Source organism: Nicotiana tabacum, chromosome 3 (genome assembly GCF_000715075.1).
Source record: "Nicotiana tabacum cultivar K326 chromosome 3, ASM71507v2, whole genome shotgun sequence".
Lineage (NCBI taxonomy): Eukaryota > Viridiplantae > Streptophyta > Magnoliopsida > Solanales > Solanaceae > Nicotiana > Nicotiana tabacum.
Window position 1 is genome coordinate 53,449,031 of NC_134082.1, and position 20,534 is coordinate 53,469,564.

Sequence of the window (20,534 nt, forward strand, 5' to 3'; positions counted from 1 at the left end):
CAATTGCAAGCTTTGTAGCAAAAATCATCCCTCAATTTGTGGTCTGGGAACTCTGGAGATTGCGGTGTGCAAGTAAGTATGGTTCTGAGCTCCCTTCCATCCAAAGATTAATTGTTTATGGTTCTGAGCTCCCTTCCATCCAAAGATTAATTGTTTTTATTTCTCAAAATATCACCCAGTTAGTCAAGCAAAAATATAAGAGACTAGGAAGTAATACTAACTGGGAGAGAATTCAGAGTATGGTGGAAATTCCTATAAATCACAAAATATATAAGATTGTCAAATGGGAAAAACCACCGCCCATCGTATGCAAAATCAATAGTGATGGTAGTTTTGTGGAGCGATATTGTGGGATGGTGGTACTATTCGAGATACTGAGGGAAAATTCATCCTCGCATACTCTATATATTTGGGACCTGGTACTAGTTGGGCGGAAGGCCAAGCTATGCTAATAGGATTACAAAAGGCTGTTGCAATGGGAATAAATGAAATGATTTTAGAAGCAGATTCTAAAGTACTCGTGTGTTCAGTAAAGGAGGAAGCAGATACACCATGGAGGCTCCTACAAACAGTGAACAAGATCAAAGAAATTATGGAGGAAAAGAAGGTGACCGTGAAGCATTGCTACAGAGAAGCCAACAGAGTTGCCGATAGATTAGCCGCCATTAGCCACACACACAAACAACACATCACTACCTCAAATTCTGAAGCATTACCGAGACAAATTAGAGGGTTACTACATCTGGATAGACTTGACTTGGCAGCTTTTTGAGTCAGACAATTGAAAGCCTCAGAAATCTAATTCGATCCTCCATGATAGTTTTGGAGCTGGTGTAATGCCACTATTGTTTCATTTATATGCTTTGACCAAATGCTATAGAGTTTGGGATGCCAGACTCTCAAGTTAGGACGTAGGGATTTTTTTCCCTAAAAAAAAATTCACAATTTTACATGTTAAAATCTACCCATAATCTATGTAGTTAATTTACATTGGATAAAAACTACTTATCTCAAATAGCTGTGAAACCCTCTCTCTAAGAGCTCCAAAATCGACCAAAGAATGCAATTAATGAACCCAAAATGGCCTAAGTCCCGCATTAAAAGGGACCTTACTGCCTCCAGCATTCCGCTTTTGCGGCCCTGAGGCCGCATCTGCAGCGCCACACCTGCAAAAAAGCTATCGCAGGTGCGGTCCTAGCCCAGGCTCATTGGCTCCGCTTCTGCGGACGGGATCCCGCTTATGTAGTTCCGCTTTTGCGGAGGCTTCTCTGCTTTTCCAGAACACATGCCAATTGTCCAAAACCACTTCTGCGACCAAGAGCTCGCACCTGCGGTCAAAAGCTCACAGGTGCGGGCACACCAGAACTGGTGCACCCGTAGCCCTTTTTGAGCTCTAACTCGATTCGTGCAACGTCCAAGTAGCACCTAAGGCCCCCGATGCCTCGTCCAAACATACCAACAAGTTTGAAATCATAAAACGGACTCACTCGCACCCTCAAAACGCGTAAAACAACATTAAAATTAAGAATAGCAACCCAAAACCCAATAGAATCAATTTGTGAACTTCAACTTCTTCCAACTTACTCCGAATGCGCCGATTCGTACTTAAACTACTCGTAATGACACCAAATTTTGCGTGCAAGTCTTAAATCACCATACAAAACTATTTTCAGGCTCGAAATCCCAAATGGACCTCGATAACACCAAAACCTACTCCAAACCATATTTAAAGAACATTAAAACCTTCAAGGTGCCAACTATCAATATTAAGCGTCGAACCGCTCCCAGGTCATCCAAAATCTGATATGAACATACACTTAAGTCCAAAATTATCATACGAACCTATTGGGACCGTCAAATCCCAGTTACTAGGTCGTTTACCCAAAGCGTTGAATCAAGTCAAACTTAGCCCTTTTTAGCCAACATTAAGGAACCACATGTTCCGATTTCAACCGAACTCTTCCAAATCCCGAACTAACCATCTCCGCAAGTCATAAAGCAGTTAAAGCACATACGGGGAGGGTCGTTACAAACCTCTTAACAACAAAAATACCAATAGCACAACATCACATAGCCCACGACTCAAACACGATGTCTACAAAATCTCAATAACAACCAAATGGACGGGGAAAGTAACTTAACAATGAACAACACTCCATTAAAAAATAACTTCAACTAAAACAAACTAATGGCTTTCAATAGCTTCAATTTCAATTAACTGCTTAAGAACAAACTCAATAATGAAGATATTTTCCATGAAATGACAAACTTTGAATTCTAGTGTGTGAAATAAGCTAACAATGAAAGAGATGATATGAACTAGCAACCTTATCTTAATGCATGAGAATAACCCATCAATGAAAGGATATCATGTAACAACAATTTCAATTAAGAAAACTTAATAATAAAGGAGGTTGCATTACAATAAAAGAGGTAACAACTTCAAATAAAGCACATAAAAATAAACTTGAAAAGTAAAGGATATGACTGTGCTGATAATTTCAAATAAAGCATGTGAGAGTAAACATAATATATAAAAGATATAACATGCGCTAACGGTTTCAAGTAAATACATGAAAGAAGCCTAAGAGTCTAAACCAGTCAACTTCCACATATAAGCCCGAGTATGCACTCGTTACCTCGCATTCACGTCTTTCACATAAGTTAAATAACACAATCAGCCCAAATCCTAAGGGGTAATTTTTCCCCACAAAGTTAGGCAAGATACTTACTTCAAAGAAGCTAAATCAATATTCTTAAATGATCTTCTCGTGTGAAACAACCTCCGGGCGGCTCGAATCTAGCCAAAATGACCTAATATCGTAAATAAAAACTATAGAAAATAATTCTGGATAATAAAGTTTTGATCTTTTATGAAAATTAAAAAGCCAACCCAAAAAGTCAATCCCTGGCCCGCACTTCAGAACCCAACAAACTCACAAAATCCAAACACTTATTCCGATACGAATCCAACCATATCACAATTATCCAATTCCGACACCAAATTAGCCTTCAAATCATCATTTTACTTTTTAGAAAGTTTTTACAAAAATCTTCACTTTCTCCAATTCAAATCACTAATTTAATGATAAAAACAAAGATAAAATCTTAAAATACAATTGAATCCGGGTCAAGAATACTTACCCTAATTCAGCACGTAAAAATTCCCTCCGAAATCGCTCAAATCCGAGATGTCTAACTCAAAAAGTGATAAAATTACAAAACACTCAAAATAGAGTACTTTATGTTCTGCCCAGGTAATTTTACATCGCGATTACGGGACATACTTCGCGATCGTAGAGAGCAAAATCCATCAGCTGCCCAAATCATACTACGCGAACAAGATACAAGGGTCGCAAACGCATTGACCAAGACTTTAGACCCTACAAGAATGCGTCTGCATACTCGCGAACACGAACGGAAAATCGCCCGATGCCCTTCCCGCCTTACCTTCAGTGCGTTTGTGGGACATGTTGTGCGAAGGCAAAGACAAAAATCTTCCAAGCTTTGCGAACGAGTTCTCCTATTCGCGAACGCAAAGAACAAATATTTCCTACCTGCAATTTACCTTACGTGAACGCGGCATTACACTCGCGATCGCGAATAAGAAGGCACCAAATATTATATCAACAATCCAAAACATGAGAAAAGAGCTCGTAGCCCATCCAAAAGACACCCGAAGCTCCCGGGACCCCGTCCGAACATACCAACAAGTTCCATAACATAATGCGAACATGGTCGAGGCCTCAAATCACATCAAACAACATCAAAACTATGAATCGCACGACAACTCAAGCCTAATGAATAAATGAACTTTCAACTTCTACAACTTACGCTGAATCATATAAAATCAATGCGGAATGACCTCATATTTTGCGTACAAGTCCCAAATGACACATCGGAGCTATACCGATTCTCGGAATCGCAATCTGAACCCGATATCAATAAAGTCAACTCCCCGTCAAACCTCTCAACCTTCCAAACCTTCAACTTTTTCACTTTTGCTAAAATGCATCAAATCAATCTATTGACCTCCAAATCCAAATCCATATATACGCCTAAGTCGAAAATTACCATATGAAGCTATTGGAATCATCACAATACCATTTCGGAGTCGTCTACAAAATATTCAAACTCCGATCAACTCTTGCCACTTAAGCTTCTGAAACAAAAATCATTCTTCCAAATCAATCCCGAATCATCCGAAAATCAAATTTGACCACACACGCAAGTCATAATACACAATACAAAGCTACTCAAAACCTTAAGACACCAAATCGAACGATAATTCTCAAAATAATTGGTTGAACCATTACAACAATATTGTTTCAGAAATTACTTAAATTAAACTTATAATAAAGTGGCAAGAGACTTCATTATTGCGTCAATATGTTGTAGGTGTATGAACAAATCTCATATGTACACTATTACTCATAAATCACCTCATTTCCGATCCCAGCATAAAATTATATAAATTTTCCTTATATTATCCTACTAATATGAGAAAATGATTCAATAACTTTGAGCCAACAGTGAAGGCTGTCTATGTTCTTTTCCTAGAAATACACACAAACAGGCACTTGTTTATACCTTGCAGTCAGAAATGATACCCACTTACCTAGTCGTACATAATTGCAGAAAGTCTAGGACTATATATTTATAACTATTATTTATCTAATCTATAGATAATAGGAAAATCAAAAAGATTTCGATTGACCCAATATCATTAAATCATTAGAACCGTATAGTTTCTTTCATAAAAGGTTTAATTCTCGATCTAATTACAATGCAAGAATTGTACCATCCTAATAGTGTCTTGTTGTGGAGGCATACTGCTGTTAATTCTTTTCTTTCCTTGATCGTATGTGTTCATCTTCTGCAACAAAGAAAAGGACACATCATCAATGAAAAGTAAAACATTAAACATAATATGTTTTCCAAGGTGGATTAATGAGTAAATCCTATTAATAATTTCATAATTACTGACATTTTTCTTGAAACTTTTTGATTGACCCTGATGTGTTGATTGCAGCCATCAGGATTCGATTATCCGAAGCACACTTCACCACCCATGATACCAATTCCAAAACCCTGGATTCAAGACCCAAGAATCCAAAAAAAAAAAAAAAAGGGCAAGAGAAAAAGGGACAAAAATAAAATTAAGGATGTCACGACCCGGAATTTCACTATTGGAATCGTGATGGCGCCTAACATTTCACTTTCTAGGCAAGCCAATTTTAAAATAGTTTTAAGCCATTTTAAATCAAATTTAACTGATGACAATTATTGAAATAACTGAGATAAAACAGAAATAAAGTGCTGAAAGCCGTAACAACTGAGATATCTAAATACAACTCCGAATCTGGTGTCACAAGTGCACGAGCTACTAGAATAATACAGATAAAGATCAGAATGAAAGTAAAGTTGCCTGAAAGAAAATACACATCTAAGATAAAGTAGGAGGGCACTTCAGGACTGCAAGCGCCGAGCAGTTATACATCAAGTCTCCATACTGATAGTCAACCTGAGCAATCTACTGATCGATGATGAGACTGACTCTAAAATCTGCACAAGAAATGCAGAGTGTAGTATGAGTACAACCGACTCCATGTACTATATAAGTGCCGAGCCTAAGGCGGGTCACTTTCAATAACCTGTACGCAGTATAAAATAATAACAGGAAAGGAACATACGAAAAAATAAAGCAGTTAACTCATGGAAATAACTCAATCCTCAAAGAAAATCAGTGAATACCAGAAGTACCAATTCTTAGAGTCTCAAGTACCGAAGCCAAAACAATACATTAAGGAATAGAAACAGATAAACCGTTTCATCGCAACCCGATCCCACCATATAACACTATCCTCCCTTATTCTACCATGTAAATATAAATAATAATAAGTAATATATGTTGCGGCATGCAACCTGATCCCACCATATAATCAGAGTCAATATCATAATTCTCCCTTATTTTACCATATCAATTTACTCTTATTTCACCTATTGCGGCGCGCAATCCGATCCCACCATATTAATATAAATCCTCCCTTATTCTACATGTTTTGGCGTGCAATCCGAACAATAAATAAATAAGTGCAACAATTTAACAATTCGAATCACAAGAATCTTTGCGATTAACGAATATGAAAGCTACAAATCAAGAAGGAATCTCGTACCAAATCATGAAAGGCTACAACTAATTTTGAGCAACAAGACAAGTCAAATATATGACAATTAAAGGATACAAGTAAGACAATTAAGGCAAGTATCAATTAAGCATGGGAGTATGGAAGGGATTAACATTTATAATGCGAGAATAATAAATGACAAGTAGCAAGTTAAGGCATAGGAAGCATTTAAGGCATGTAACAACCAACACATGGAATGATATAATTAATGAAATACAGATAGGCATGGAAACAAGTAATTGACGGGATATAGACACTAGTCACCTTGCATATACGCCGCTACTCTGCAACCAACTCAAAATTCAACCACGACCTTGCCTTTCGAACAAGCCTCCAAATCAACTAAATCTAGTAAATTATTGACCAAACGATTCAAAATAAGTTTAGAAACTACCCATGAATGAAAGATGTCCAATTTAGTTCAATATTGAAAAAGTCTACAAAAGTCAACCCCGGACTCGCTTGGTCAAAACTCGAGATTCGTACCAAAACCCGAATACCCATTCACCCCCGATCCCGGTTATGTAATTTATTTTTAGATACGACCTCAATTTGAGGTCTGAATTCTAAATTTATAATAATCTCTGATTCTACTCAAATCCCTAATTTCTACCATGAAAATCCTAGATGTAATATTGAAAACTTATGAAATGTAATGAGTAATTGAAAAGAAATAGATTAAAGTCATTTACCAATGAATTCAAGAAGAAAATCTCTTGAGACAATCGCCTCTAGGGTATTTAGGGTCGATATTTTGAAAGAAATGAGCTAATTCCCATTTTTCTCAGCTTTTGACAAAGCGCAGATATCGCAAATGCAACCCAGGGTTCTCAATTGCGAACCCTGCAAGTGCAAATAATTCCTCGTAAATGTGAAGAATTCACACCTCTATTGCCATTGCAAATGCGAAAAATTTCTTTGCCAATGCAAACCTGAATTTATTGCAAATGCGACAGAAAACTCACAAATGCGAGAACCCCAGTCCCTAGCCCATGCTCGCAAATGAGATGATTTGATCGCAAAAGTCGCAAAAGTAAGGCTCGCATTTGTGAGCCACACCTCGTAAATGCGAGATCTGCAGCCCCAGCACCAGAAACAAAATGCATAAGCTATTACTCTAAGTCAAAAACCACTCTGTAACATATCCGAAACTCACCTGAGCCCCTCGGGCTCCAAGACAAACATGCACACAAGTGTAATAACACCATATGAACGTGCTCGCATGATCAAAACACCAAAATAATACCTAGAACTATGAATCGGATACAAAAATGAATGAAATTTTCAATGAAACTTAAGAACATGCAACTTTTCAACCGGACAACCGAATCACGTCAAATTAGCTCCATTTTGCAGACAAATCATAAATACTATAATAAACTTATACCAAGTTTTGGAACCAAAATTCGGACTCATTAGCAACAAAGTCAAACTATGGCCAAACTTAGAATTTCTTTAAACATTTAAACTTCTAGTTTCCAACAAATTATGACAAATCAAGCTAGGGACTTCTGAATTCAATTCCGAGCATACGCACAAGTCCCAAATCATGATACGGACCCAACGAGACTATCAAAATACTGATTCGGGTCTGTTTGCTCAAAACATTGGCCGAAGTCAATTCAAATGAATTTTAAGGCACGATTTCACATTTTTATCAATGTTTCACATAAAAACCTTTTGGGGGAAAACACAGACTGTGCATGCAAATTGAGAAAGGCTAAATGGAGTTATTCGAGGTTTCAAAATACAAAAATGAGGGCTAAAACTGAAAATGACCTATTGGGTCATCACATTCTCTACCTCTGAAACAAACGTTCGTCCTTAAATGGACATAGAAAAGTACCTGGACTGGTGAATGTCACACCTCCTTTTTCCGCCCCTGCGAGGGGTGAAGGGAGTTTTCTCCAATTTAAGGACAGTCGAAACGGGATTTATTTGTTTGTTTCAGAGTCGCCACCTGGGAATTTTAAGGCGTCCCAAGTCACCGGTTTTAATCCCTGAATCGAGGAGAATATGACTCTGTCTATTTAACAGTCTGCGCACCAGAAATCTGGATAAGGAATTCTGTTAACCCGGGAGAAGGTGTTAGGCATTCCCGAGTTCCGTGGTTCTAGCACGGTCGCTCAACTGTTATATTCGGCTTGATTATTTTGATTTGTAAAATACATTTTTATTGCATGATTTTATTGTTACCGCTTCTATTTATATTTAAAGACCCTTCTTTGAATCGAATCACGCGTACGTATATTCGTGTTATAAATTATATTTTTAAAACATGCGGAGTTGTGTCACGCGCACGTGTACACAATGATATTGATAATATAATTATTATTTTTTTTCAATTTTTTTTATTATTATAAAAATAGACTTAAGTTCGAAATTGCGCTTAAATAAAATTAAGAACGTTTGTTGCTCTTGTATGATTAAATAGTGAACTGCACATCTCGGGTTATATGAAATTAATATTGATGATCTCCGAAGAACCCCTTTTATTAAAAATTTGCTCGAAGTTGCGCGAACGCATAATCCGAATCGCCTTTAGAAGTATAATCAAGTCACGCGAACGCATCCTTAATTATGCAAATATTCTTGACAGTAATATAAATTCTCTACAAATGTTTATTGCATCCATCTATTTTTAAATGTAACAGTCATGAGAAATCACTATTTGAGATGCCTCTAAATTTCTTGAAAAGAATTCACAATTCATTAAGTGTTGACCGCAAATTATATTTTTACGTGTGAATTATATTCCTCAAAAACCATGAGTTTAAAGAGAAAAATAAAAATAAAATAAAAATAAACAACGTGTGATTAATACTACCATTTTTATGGTAAATACAATATTTATCTACCCAAAAAAGCGAATTGCGTATAAACTTAGGAAAAACAATTGATTTAATAAATGAAGTAATATTTTTTGAAGAATTTTCATTGTTATATTTGGAGCAAACGCTATTTACACATTTTTGACTTAAAATGTTACAATCTATAAATCTCATCCTTCTTTTACACCACTTGTTTTTAGTCCGAGGTTATAATTGTTTGGTTAATTTTGCTTACGAAGATTGGGTTTGAGATAAATAAACCAATTCTTATATTCTGCCTATGCGAATATTTGCAAACACTAACTCTATATTTTGTAAAAAAAATCATTGACATTATTTCATATATTAAAAGAAATGAGTTGATCGCGTTTCTAAAATAACTAAGCCATTTGTTATTAAGAAAGATAACTAATCTACCAATTGATTTAATACTATATTAACCAACTAAAACAAAACTGAAACTTAAACTAATGAAATTTAAATGAGTAGCAGACATCCTTATAATCAAACTTCATTTACTTGCCATGTTGAAGCTTTTCATGACATGAATTTTCAGATATGTACCTGATATTGGAAGCAAAAGAAAATGATGATGAGAATCAGCAGCAATAATAACAGTACAATAGCAACAACTTGCCAGCAACAGTAACAACCCAGTAGCAGACCGGTGGAGTAGTAATCCCAAAAACAAAAGCTTTAAGCTTTAAATGAAATAACAACCATTAATACTAATTTCAAACAAAGAAAGAAAGCAGTAAATTTTTTTTAGTTTTATTTTTATTTTGAAAGCTTAAATATTTTTCGGAATTTTTCTCTCTATCTGTGTGTGTATTTTTTTCGTATCTCTCTCCCTATTTCTTGTTATATCTTTTTTATGTCTTGTGTTCAAGACTTCACATATATATAATCCCATCCCATAAATCTTTTAATCAATTAAATCAATACTTTTTCTCTACCCAACCCATTATCTTTCCACTCATCCCCATTACATTAAATAAACATATCACACCACCCCATTATATTTTGTCCCCCATGCTTTATTTAAAATAATGCAAGATTCCCCTTTAATTTAAATCTTGTCCCCCTTTATATTAAATAATCATATCACAACCCACCCCATTTCATTTTGTCCCCCATGCTTCAAATAAACAATTTCAAAATGTACAATTCCTAAACTACCCCTTCCGACCTTACTGAAATTACCAAACTACCCCTGAACGTATTACAAATTTACCAAACTACCCATCAGCTATAACACATCAATTAATCAAACTTAACCAAAATATAGACAATATGATCAATTTCTAACAATGTTCAAACAACAATATGAACATGGATGAACATCATAACAACAATATCACATGAACACGATTTTAACAACATTTCAACAACAAATCACATGAACACGAATTGAACAACAAAGAACAACTAAAATTTGATTGAACAATATTTTAGCAACAAACAATCCTATTTTCGGATTCAACAACAACAACAATCAAAGTATGAAGATTTCTAAATTCAATCATATTGAACTTAAAATCAACTCTAACAACATTACAACAAACAATTCTTATATTAAACTTAAAACAAGATTATGAGAACAATTCAAGCAATAATCATAAATGGTAAACAAGAAATCAAACTATACAAAATTCGGATTCAAGATCATCCAAACAAAGTATGAACATGAATGAATCTATTTTAAGACAACAAACATGACAAATTAAACGATTAAAACAATATATTCCTTTAATACAACTAAATTCTTTAAACAAATAACAAGATCGACGAAGAAACAATTATGAACTTAAACTTGAACTTAACAATATTAACAATTTCTAACAATACATAAACACATGAAACAAATTGAAGAAATAGTTGATTAAATTTCAATTTGAATCTAACAAACATCAAACTAACAAATACTTACTTAAACAATAATACAAACATGAAATAAACATGAAAACAACTAATTAAACTTCTATTTGAAATCTGAAAATTAATTTAACGAAACATATGAACAAACTAAAATTATTTCAACTACGGACAAACAAAACAAACATTGAATCATTTATCGATTTTGAATCCGAAAAACAACGAACAACAAAAAAATATGGACGAAATTTGGAAACATAAACCAACTAACCGATTCGAAACAACGACGAATAAACGAAGAAGATGGAGAGGAAGGAGCAGCAGTCCGCAGCTGGCCATGGCAGCATCAAAGCTTGCTCGTCCATGGCGGAAACGTGAGCAGCAGCAGTTGGGGTGTGTTTGGGAGGGTTTTCGCGAAGAATATGAAGTGACGATGCAGCCACAGCTGCGTGAACAGTAGAAGCCATGGCTAGACGCGAGAAGGAAGGCAGCAGCGACGGAATAGCAGCAACACAGTAACAAAAACGTGAACAGCAGTGCTGGTCATGGCGAAGAGGCAGCAGCGCACGTCGAGCAGCAGGTGAAGGAGCAGAAATGGCTGCGTCAATGGCGGACACGGGCAGCAGCTGCGACGAAGAAGCAGCAGCATGGTCTGCTTGGTTGACGACAAAACAGTGGCGACGGAGTGGCTTCGAACCAACTGCTCGACGTGCAGCAGCAGCAGAAGAAGCAGACGATGCAACAGAAGCGACAATGGAGGAATCGAACATGGATGGTCGTTCATGTTGGTGAAGCCGCGGATTGTGTGTGTGCTACGTCGCCGTGGTTGTGTGTGAGTGTGTGTTGTCGACGTGGTTGTGTGTGTGGTGTGGGGATGAAGGGAATGAGAGAGGGGCAGCCATGGTTTTTGGAGCTTTGGGGAAGATGAAGAAGAAGAGAGGGGATGGGGGCGGGTGAGTTAGTGTTAGGGTTTTCTTCTTCTTTGTTTTTGTTTTTTGTTTTGTTTTTTTTTGTTTTGTAAAAAATGAAAAAATGAAAATGAAGAGGGGGAGTTGGGTTGTTGGTACTGGACTGGGTCGACCCAGTTCGAAATGGACTGGGTCGTAGGGAAGATTGGGCCATTTTTTGGGCCTATGGCTTGAAATTGAAGAAGAGGCCTAATTCCGACTTTCTTTATATTTTCGCTCTCTTTTCTTCTTTTATTTTTTCTAAAACTAAATTATAAAAATACTTAAACTATTATTAAGAACTAAATTAAGTTATAAAAGCGCAAATTAACTCCCAATAACAATTAACGCACAATTAAGTATTAATTAAGCATAAAATTGTATATTTGGACATTAAATGCTAAAAATGCAAACGATGCCTATTTTTGTAATTTTTAATTTTTGTAAAACAAATTTAATTACTTACAATTGTAGAATTAAATCCTATATGCAAGATGCGACATATTTTTGTATTTTTTATTAATTTAGCAAATAAACAAACACAGACAAATACAAATAATTATCCAAAATATCACAAAACATCACAAAATTGCACACCAAGAAAAATTACTTTATTTTTTTGAATTTTTTGGGAGTAATTCTCATATTGGGCAAAAATCACGTGCTTACAGCTCCCCCTCTTTGCCCGGAGACACGAAGGGTTTTCGTGCAAAGATAAAGCGAGCGATTTTTTGCCCATCCGAGTACTCCGTGTGAAGCATTTTTTGAAAAAGATTTGACCGAACCTTTGCTTCAAAGGTTTCCTACATATCCTGGGCTAAACAGGAATCAGGTCAATGTAGTTCGGGAAATTTTGGTAGCTGGGACTACCATTGGACTGCACTGTTACTGTTGTTGCATGCTATTACTACTGCTTACCAATCTCCTTGTTACAACGTGCTTAAAAGAAAACAAGAAGCTAAGCTATACTGCAATTTTTCTTGTTGCCTTGCTTTCTTGTCTGCTTGCATTTTTTCCGGTGCTTTTCTTCTTTTTGACACATGCACTTGAGTTTGTGCTGTGACCTCTTGTTGCAACCTTCTGTTTCCCGGTGACGGGGGATTTTATTGTTTCCTGCTGGGGATTCCTATTGTAACCCTCTGTTTTATTGTCCTCTGACTTGATTTTAAAATATATGCCTCTGTTATCTGGGCGGGCTCCCAACATCAATAACAACTTTAGAAATAAACGCCATTCCTCTCTTCAGGCGGGCTCTTGACTTCAACAACAACTTTGAAAATAATTCACCATTCCTCTCTTCAGGCGGGCTCCTGACTTCAACAAATACATCGCCATTCCTTTCTTTAGGTTGATGAGATTTCAACAACTTTTAAAAATGTCTTTCCTCTCTTCAGGCGGGCTCCTGACTTCAACAACTTTTAAAAATAAAATCCTATTCGAGGGCGGATGAACCCAATATATCCTATTCGAGGGCGGATGAACCCAACAATATCCTATTCGAAGGCGATGAACCCAAAAGATCCTATTCGAGGGCGGATGAACCTAAAATATCCTATTCGAGGGCGGATGAACCCAAAAGATCCTATTCGAGGGCGGATGAACCCAAAAATATCCTATTCGAGGGCGGATGAACCCAAAAGATCCTATTCGAGGGCGGATGAACCCAAAAGATCCTATTCGAGGGCGGATGAACCCAAAATATCTTGGAATTGTCTTACCTCCGACTGTTTTTCTTCGAATCGTGTCGTCTTGCTATATCTTAAAACTTGAATTGATTTCCTCGTTCTTCCGAGAAAATTTTCGACCATGGCAGAAAATCTTCTGCCCCAGTTTTGGTGCTTTTCCTTGTTCTCCAGGTGGACGCCTGACTTCTGATATTTCAACTCTTCTTCCTTGTTCTCCAGGTGGATTCCTGATTGCTATTTCAACTGTCCTTCCTTGTTCTTCAGGTGGACGCCTGATTTCTGATAATTCAACTGTTTACCCTTGTTCTCCAGGTGGGCGCCTGATTTCTTCTTCGATTTTTCATCCTCATTCTCCAGGTGGACGCCTGACTTCTTTTTCAATTTTTTCATTTTTTTTTAATTATTATCCTAGGAGAAAATTCATCAGACTAGGATTTGATATCTTATCTTAGGAGAAAGATTCATCTGACTAAGATTTTATCTTGGGAGAAAAATTTCATCAGACCAAGATTTTGACTCTAGGAGATAAATCGTCAGACTAGGTCCATTTGTTGTGATCTTAGGAGAAAGATTCATCCGACTAAGATTTTATCTTGGGAGAACAATTTCATCAGACCAAGATTTTGACTCTAGGAGATAAATCGTCAGACTAGGTCCATTTGTTGTGATCTTAGGAGAAAGATTCATCCGACTAAGATTTTATCTTGGGAGAAAAATTTCATCAGACCAAGATTTTGACTCTAGGAGATAAATCGTCAGACTAGGTCCATTTTGTTGTGATCTTAGGAGAAAGATTCATCCGACTAAGATTTTATCTTGGGAGAACAATTTCATCAGACCAAGATTTTGACTCCAGGAGATAAATCGTTAGACTAGGTCCATTTTGTTGTGATCTTAGGAGAAAGATTCATCCGACTAAGATTTTATCTTGGGAGAACAATTTCATCAGACCAAGATTTTGACTCTAGGAGATAAATCGTCAGACTAGGTCCATTTTGTTGTGATCTTAGGAGAAAGATTCATCCGACTAAGATTTGATATCTTATCTTGGGAGAAAAATTTCATCGGACCAAGATTGTATCGGGAGGTAAATTTATCAGACTAGGACTTTTTATCCTAGGAGAAAAATGTAGTAAAGATCAATGATTTGAGAAACTTACCTTCGTAATTTCTTCTTTTCTTTTCTCCTTCCTTTGCGCTGCTTTGTTCTTGCTTGCCGGGGATAATACCACTGTGGGAGTCTCCTTTCTTCCCCTCCTTCAAATTTGTTGTTTTTTTTTTCTTCTTTTTTTTCAACACTGCTGGGGAATTTTATCCCTTCAAATCGATGCTTCATTCTTGTGGAAGCTGCTGGGGATGATAATGGCTTTTTGCTTTTCTGAGCACAAGCGTCATCCCTTTATTCTGTCTGTTGGGGATAACTTCCTCCATTGAAACTTATTATGTTGGGGCAACACTGGTTCAAAGACCACTTCCTTGGTGTTATCTTTATTATTCCCCAGATGGGTACCTAATTTCCAGAAAATTTTCTAATTGAAAAGAAAATTTTCTGCCCCAGTTTGATAATCTTTTTTTTTATGGCATGCCTTTCCGTCATCAATGCCATTTCCTTTACCTGTTTCAAATCAAAAATTTGTTAGCTTAAAGCGTGGTAGTTGGCTGTGATACTTCACTCGGATGGCTTTTCCCTTTCTCCTTCCTTGCTCTGCGTTCCACAACTTGCTGGGGGATGATATTATTTGCTGGGGATAATCCTTTTCTGCTGGGGATATCCCTCTTGTTTAGTGGCATGGCTCGGAGACTTTCATTTTCCCGACCTTTTAGTCTCGCATGAATTTCCCAAATCATGCTTATTGCTCTCCTTGTTTGTCCACGGGCCTTGGCCTTGAGGTTTTAATAACCTCTTATTTCGGCAAGGATATCCCTCTTGACACTCGTTGATCTTTTTGTCAATTCCCTTTTGCTGGGGATATCATTTTTGATACTAGCCTCACGCTTGTTCCTTGCTGACTATATCACTTGGATGTATTAGTCAGATCTTATCTTGGAAAGCTGATGGCTTATTTTGAAGTCATTTCCCACTGGTTCTGACCAAACAGACTCTACTGGGGAATTTTCTATGAAAGGAGAAAGATAAAAAGGAACAGAATAAAAGACAAAGGAAAATGATGACTCTTTAACAAAAGAAATTATAAATAAAAACCTATCAAACGCAGACACCGACTCTAATGGTCATGACATGCATATGTGGCCTATCCTCCGTCGTCAATCGTCTTTCAAGATCTTCCCTTGACTATCCTCCATCTGATTCCCAATCTTATTCGACTTGTAGTGCCCAAAAGGTTTTCACCATCAAGTCTCTCTCATTTTGGTTTTTCTCTCAGCTTTCATCGCCTTATGGTGTCCGTGAAGATTTTCACCGATAAGACTCTCTCATTTATATCACTTTCCAGCTGGGGATTTGGAGTGTTGCCGGTATGACTCTCTCTGCTGGAGATTAGAGTCCTTTCTGCTGTGGAATAGAATGTTATGTTCGTCGGTAAGATTCTCATTTGTCTGACTTGGCATCTTTTGCAGACTGGTCAGAAGGTCTTTCTTTGGACCGTAAAGTGGGTTTTTTGGATAGGCTTAGAAAGAAAGGGTATTAAAGGCTCAAAAACAAATCAAATTTGGGGTTCAAAATTACAACCTTCGAAATCATATTTGTTTACAACAAGCGCAACCTTTGCCCCAGTTTCTTGCTTAGGGATTATTTATTATTATATATATTTTAAATTTTTTTTTACACTATGCATATTACGCACATTATGCGCACTATGCACCCTATGACCGAGCTGTGAAGCGCCTACGTATCCTCTTTGAGGAATCAGGTCAAACGTAGTTCCCAATTCCTCTTTTTTCATTTGACTTTCTTTTGTTTTTTTTTTCATTTTTTTTATCATTGTTCTCTTTTTTCGTTTTTTGTTGATTTTTTTTCTTTTCTTTACCTTCTAGGCTCGTATTTCCTAGTCATTGCTATTGATTCCGAACGAGGGGTATGAAAGAAAAATAAATAAGGCTCAAAAGGGGTAACGAAGGATAAAGTGTTTAGGTAGCAGAACAAAATGCCTTCGTCATTCCAGTCTTCAAAACATGCCAAGTGCAAACAACATAATTGAACATAGATTTATAGTCTCTTCCGACGGTGCTGGTCTTGACAATTATGTTAAACACTTGCTTTTCATTTGTCATCTCTAAAGAACTGCTGAGCGACATTCTCACTCTCATGAACGACCCTCATGCCAATTCGGCGAATCTTGCATTTAGCGGTTTTCTTTGTGTTTTACTTGCCCCAGTTCCACATGACTCGGGCTTCAAATAATCTCAAACCGTTCTTATTTCCCTTAAATGCTTTGATCACCTCTCCAGGGTTTTATGATTAACTTTAAAGATTAGGCCCAAACTGTGTGCGCATGTCATGTCCCTAGAATCGGCATTGAACGAAAATGACAAAAGGACTAAATAAAAAGATGACTGGAAATAATAAAAGACCGGCTTTTGTATTAGACTTCCGGCGAAATGGTTAGAAAAACAAACAAAACAACCAGAATAAAATCTTAACACAACATCAACGAGACTTAAACAAACTGATACGACAAAAATGGAAAGATAAGAAGGTTTGACACAAGACAATATTCGGATTACAACCCTAAGAATAATCCGAACAACAGAAATGACAACAAAATAAGCCACCACAAGCTTCTCTCTTTTTAACCAAGGAACGGAGTGTCCTCCCATTTTATCAAAGTTGGCATCTTTAGCCACTAAGCTTTGCAGTATTGTCCAGACCATTTCCAACTTCGATATCACTATCATCAGTTAGCGGCTTTCCGGGATGACTCTAAAATCCCATGTCACCAGGCATCCTCCCCATAAAGTGTGCATCATGATGCGCAAGTAAAGGATTCTGCGCGATATTCTGGGTGTCATTACCTTGGATCACAATCAGATTTTCCTGTATCATCCTTTCTATTTCTTTTTTCAAATCCCGACAACTTTCAACATTGTGCCCCTGGGCATTGGAATGGTATTCACACCTTTTAGAAGGGTCAAAGCTTCTTGCACGTGGGTCCAGATGATTTGGAGGAATAGATGCAATCATGTCGTGATGCTTTAACCTCTCAAATAAGCTTTCATAGGACTCTCCTATTGGTGTAAAATTATCTTTCAACCTTCGTTCCCCTTTATACTTCTGGCTTGGATGTGGGTTATAGGGCACCTGAAAGTTATGTGGAGGCTTATGGAGATTTTGTGATGCTCGTGCTCGCCTTCTGGGAAGTTTTGGTGGCCGGGCAACATACTGAGGTGGAACAATAGAATGTTGTGGGTTCTGAGGGGGATAATATTGCTCAGGGGATTCATAGATAACTTTAGGAGGCTGCTCATACCTTCGAGATGTTCTCCTAGGACCTCTTCTTGACCCTGATGTCATCATGATTTCTTCAATCTTCTCATTTGTGTCGCAAAAATTATCAGACTCAACCCGGACAGCATGAGTTGCAGCTTTAAAAACTGCTTGACTTATAATTTTTCCTGTCTTAAGACCATTCTCTATTATTTCTCCCATTTTGATTGCTTCTGAAAAGGATTTGCCAACTGCGGACATCATGTTCTGAAAGTAATCTGGCTCTTGCGCTTGAAGGAAGACAGTTATTAGCTCGTGGTCATCCATGGGTGGCTTAACTCGAGCTGCTTGCTCTCTCCATTTAATGGCATATTCCCTGAAACTTTCACTTGGTTTCTTCTTCAGGTTTGAAAGGGAAATGCGGTCTGGGGCAATGTCGATGCTGTATTGGAACTGTTTGACAAATGCTTGTGCCATGTCGTCCCAGACATACCAGCGAGACGTGTCTTGATCCATAAACCATTCGGAAGCTACTCCCGTAAGGCTTTCCACAAAATAAGCCATCAATAATTCTTCATTTTTTCCCGCACCTCTCAGTTGATTGCAATACCTTTTCAGGTGGGCAATGGGATCTCCATGTCCATCGTACTTTTCAAATTTGGGAGTCTTGAAACCAGGCGGCAAGTGGACATCGGGGAACATACATAGATCTTTGAAGGCAACACTCTTTTGGCCAGACAACCCTTGCATGTTTTTCAACCATTGTTCTAAGTTTTTCACCCTTTGGGTCATTTCTTCTTGTACCATCTTTCGGGCAGGCTCTTCAATCTTTGAAGGAAGATCTAACGAGTACGGGTGGTACTTAGGAGAGTGGTACTGCTCTTGTTGTGTCGCAAATTGTGACTCATGACGAGGCTGTCCTTGCCCACTGGCCCATGCTTGACACACTCCGGTCATTTGCTGTTTCAGTATTCTATTTTTTTCCGGCACAGTAGACTCTTGTTGAACCCTCTGAACAAACCGACCAACTCAACTTTCTTCACAATTCAAAATAAAACATGTTAGAATGGACTCAGTCGGTTCTTATTACTAGCAACATTTTTTTTTTCCAATTTTTTTTTCATTCATTTTTTCATTATTTGTTGTGGTCGAATCTTATGGAGATTGCCTACGTATCATGACCCCACATGAATCAGACCTTGCGTAGTTCGGACCAATAAAAGATAAGCAATACTAATCTTTTTTTTTTTCAATTTTCATATTAAAATAAACTGAAAAATCAAACAACCCACATATTCTAATTAAAGATTTGTAACCTTAAAACAAAAAGGCCAGCTTCCTTTCCCCGTTTGACAAATGCAACCAAACGGCTATTTTTTGCCAATGTGGCCTCTTCCAAATCTTGCATGAATTTTGAGGCCAGGGAGGATTATTTTGACACTTAACAAACTTGTCCGTTCTTTTACAAAAATAACCTTTCGACAACTGAAAGATACTCTAAGGCTATTTCGACAAGAACGGTTTAAGACACTGTCGAAGCTAGCTCGGCTTATTTTTGACTAAAAAAAAAATTCACCTGACCGTTGACTCTTTGTTTTTTTTTTCAAATTACAATAAAAACCAGGTGTTGCAACACAGACCTTCAGCGCCTCGGGGACGAAGATTTTTTAAGGCTGTGTGGGTCAACTGGACCAAATTTTAAAAAATAACCCAAAGGTGGCTGTTTATGCAAAGTCAGCCTTCCGGCGTCCCTTTCGGGAACATTCAGCTATGTCTTGATAAAACAGCGTCGCCCGACTTCTTTATGACAAAATTAAAATTTACATATTTTTTTTCCGGCTATTTTTAGCAACAGGGGACGTTAGACACCACCCGACTTATTTATGACAAAATTAAAATTTTGACACGTTTTTATTTATTTATTGGTTTTTGGCTATTTTAGCAAAAAGATGGGGTTAGACCCGATGAGGGTTGCCTACGTATCTCACATCCGGTGAGAATCAAACCCGCGTAGTTCGGGCAGGTCATGAATAAAGTAAATAAACTAATTTTAAATTTTTTTTTGAATTTGTAAAAGAACTGCTTTAAAAGAAGAAATGAAGTATATATATATTTTTTTTCTTTTGGATTTTTGATTGATTTTCTTTTTGAAAGAAAGACTTCTAAGAATTCCTTTTCTTTTGATTTGAACTTTGAGAATTTCAAAAGTAAAAGGAAGATTTTTTTTTGTTTTGTTTTTTCCTATTCAAAGAAGAAAGAAAATATTTTTTTGGAATTTTACCTTTAATAAAAGAAATGCTTTCTAAAAAAAATATTTTTTCGAATTTTGAATTTTCTTTTCAACTTTTAAAGAAGAAGGAAAATATTTTCGAATTTGTTTTATTTTATTATATATATATATATATATATATATATATATTTTTTTTTTTAATAATTAAAAAGACTTTCTTAAAGAAGTCAATAATGGAAAATATTTTTGGATTTTTTGTTTTGAAAATTGGGAGTCTAAAAAAAACTTTTCTAGACTTTTTGGCAGGACAGATATTTTTGCAACAAATAAAGATATATATACATTTTTGGAAATAAAGAAAAACTTTTTGGATTTATATATATATATATTTGCA

At 36.7% G+C, this 20,534-nt stretch overlaps 1 protein-coding gene across 2 annotated transcripts; it reads right to left on the minus strand.

Annotated features, from left to right (window-relative positions):
- Positions 1-4,731: 4,731 nt before the first annotated feature.
- Positions 4,732-11,886, minus strand: LOC142179431 (uncharacterized). Of its 2 annotated transcripts, XM_075249426.1 has the most exons (5): positions 11,166-11,886; positions 7,154-9,583; positions 6,453-6,536; positions 4,988-5,565; positions 4,732-4,876 (listed from the first exon to the last, which is right to left on the minus strand). In XM_075249426.1, exons 1-2 carry the CDS (start codon positions 11,662-11,664, stop codon positions 9,531-9,533), a joined length of 552 nt encoding a protein of 183 aa, XP_075105527.1. In that variant the 5' UTR covers positions 11,665-11,886; the 3' UTR covers positions 4,732-4,876; positions 4,988-5,565; positions 6,453-6,536; positions 7,154-9,530. The 2 variants fall into 2 exon arrangements, with proteins under 2 accessions (XP_075105527.1, XP_075105526.1); XM_075249425.1 differs by having other exon boundaries at positions 6,453-9,583.
- Between the last annotated feature and the right edge of the window lie 8,648 nt (positions 11,887-20,534).

Coding starts and splice junctions, on each gene's coding strand:
- LOC142179431 (XM_075249426.1), bottom strand. CDS start 11,664: ATGTTCGATTCCTCCATTGTCGCTTCTGTTGCATCGTCTGCTTCTTCT. Junction 9,584..11,165: donor TTCGTCGTTGTTTCGAATCG/GTTAGTTGGTTT, acceptor TTCCAATATCAG/GTACATATCTGAAAATTCAT.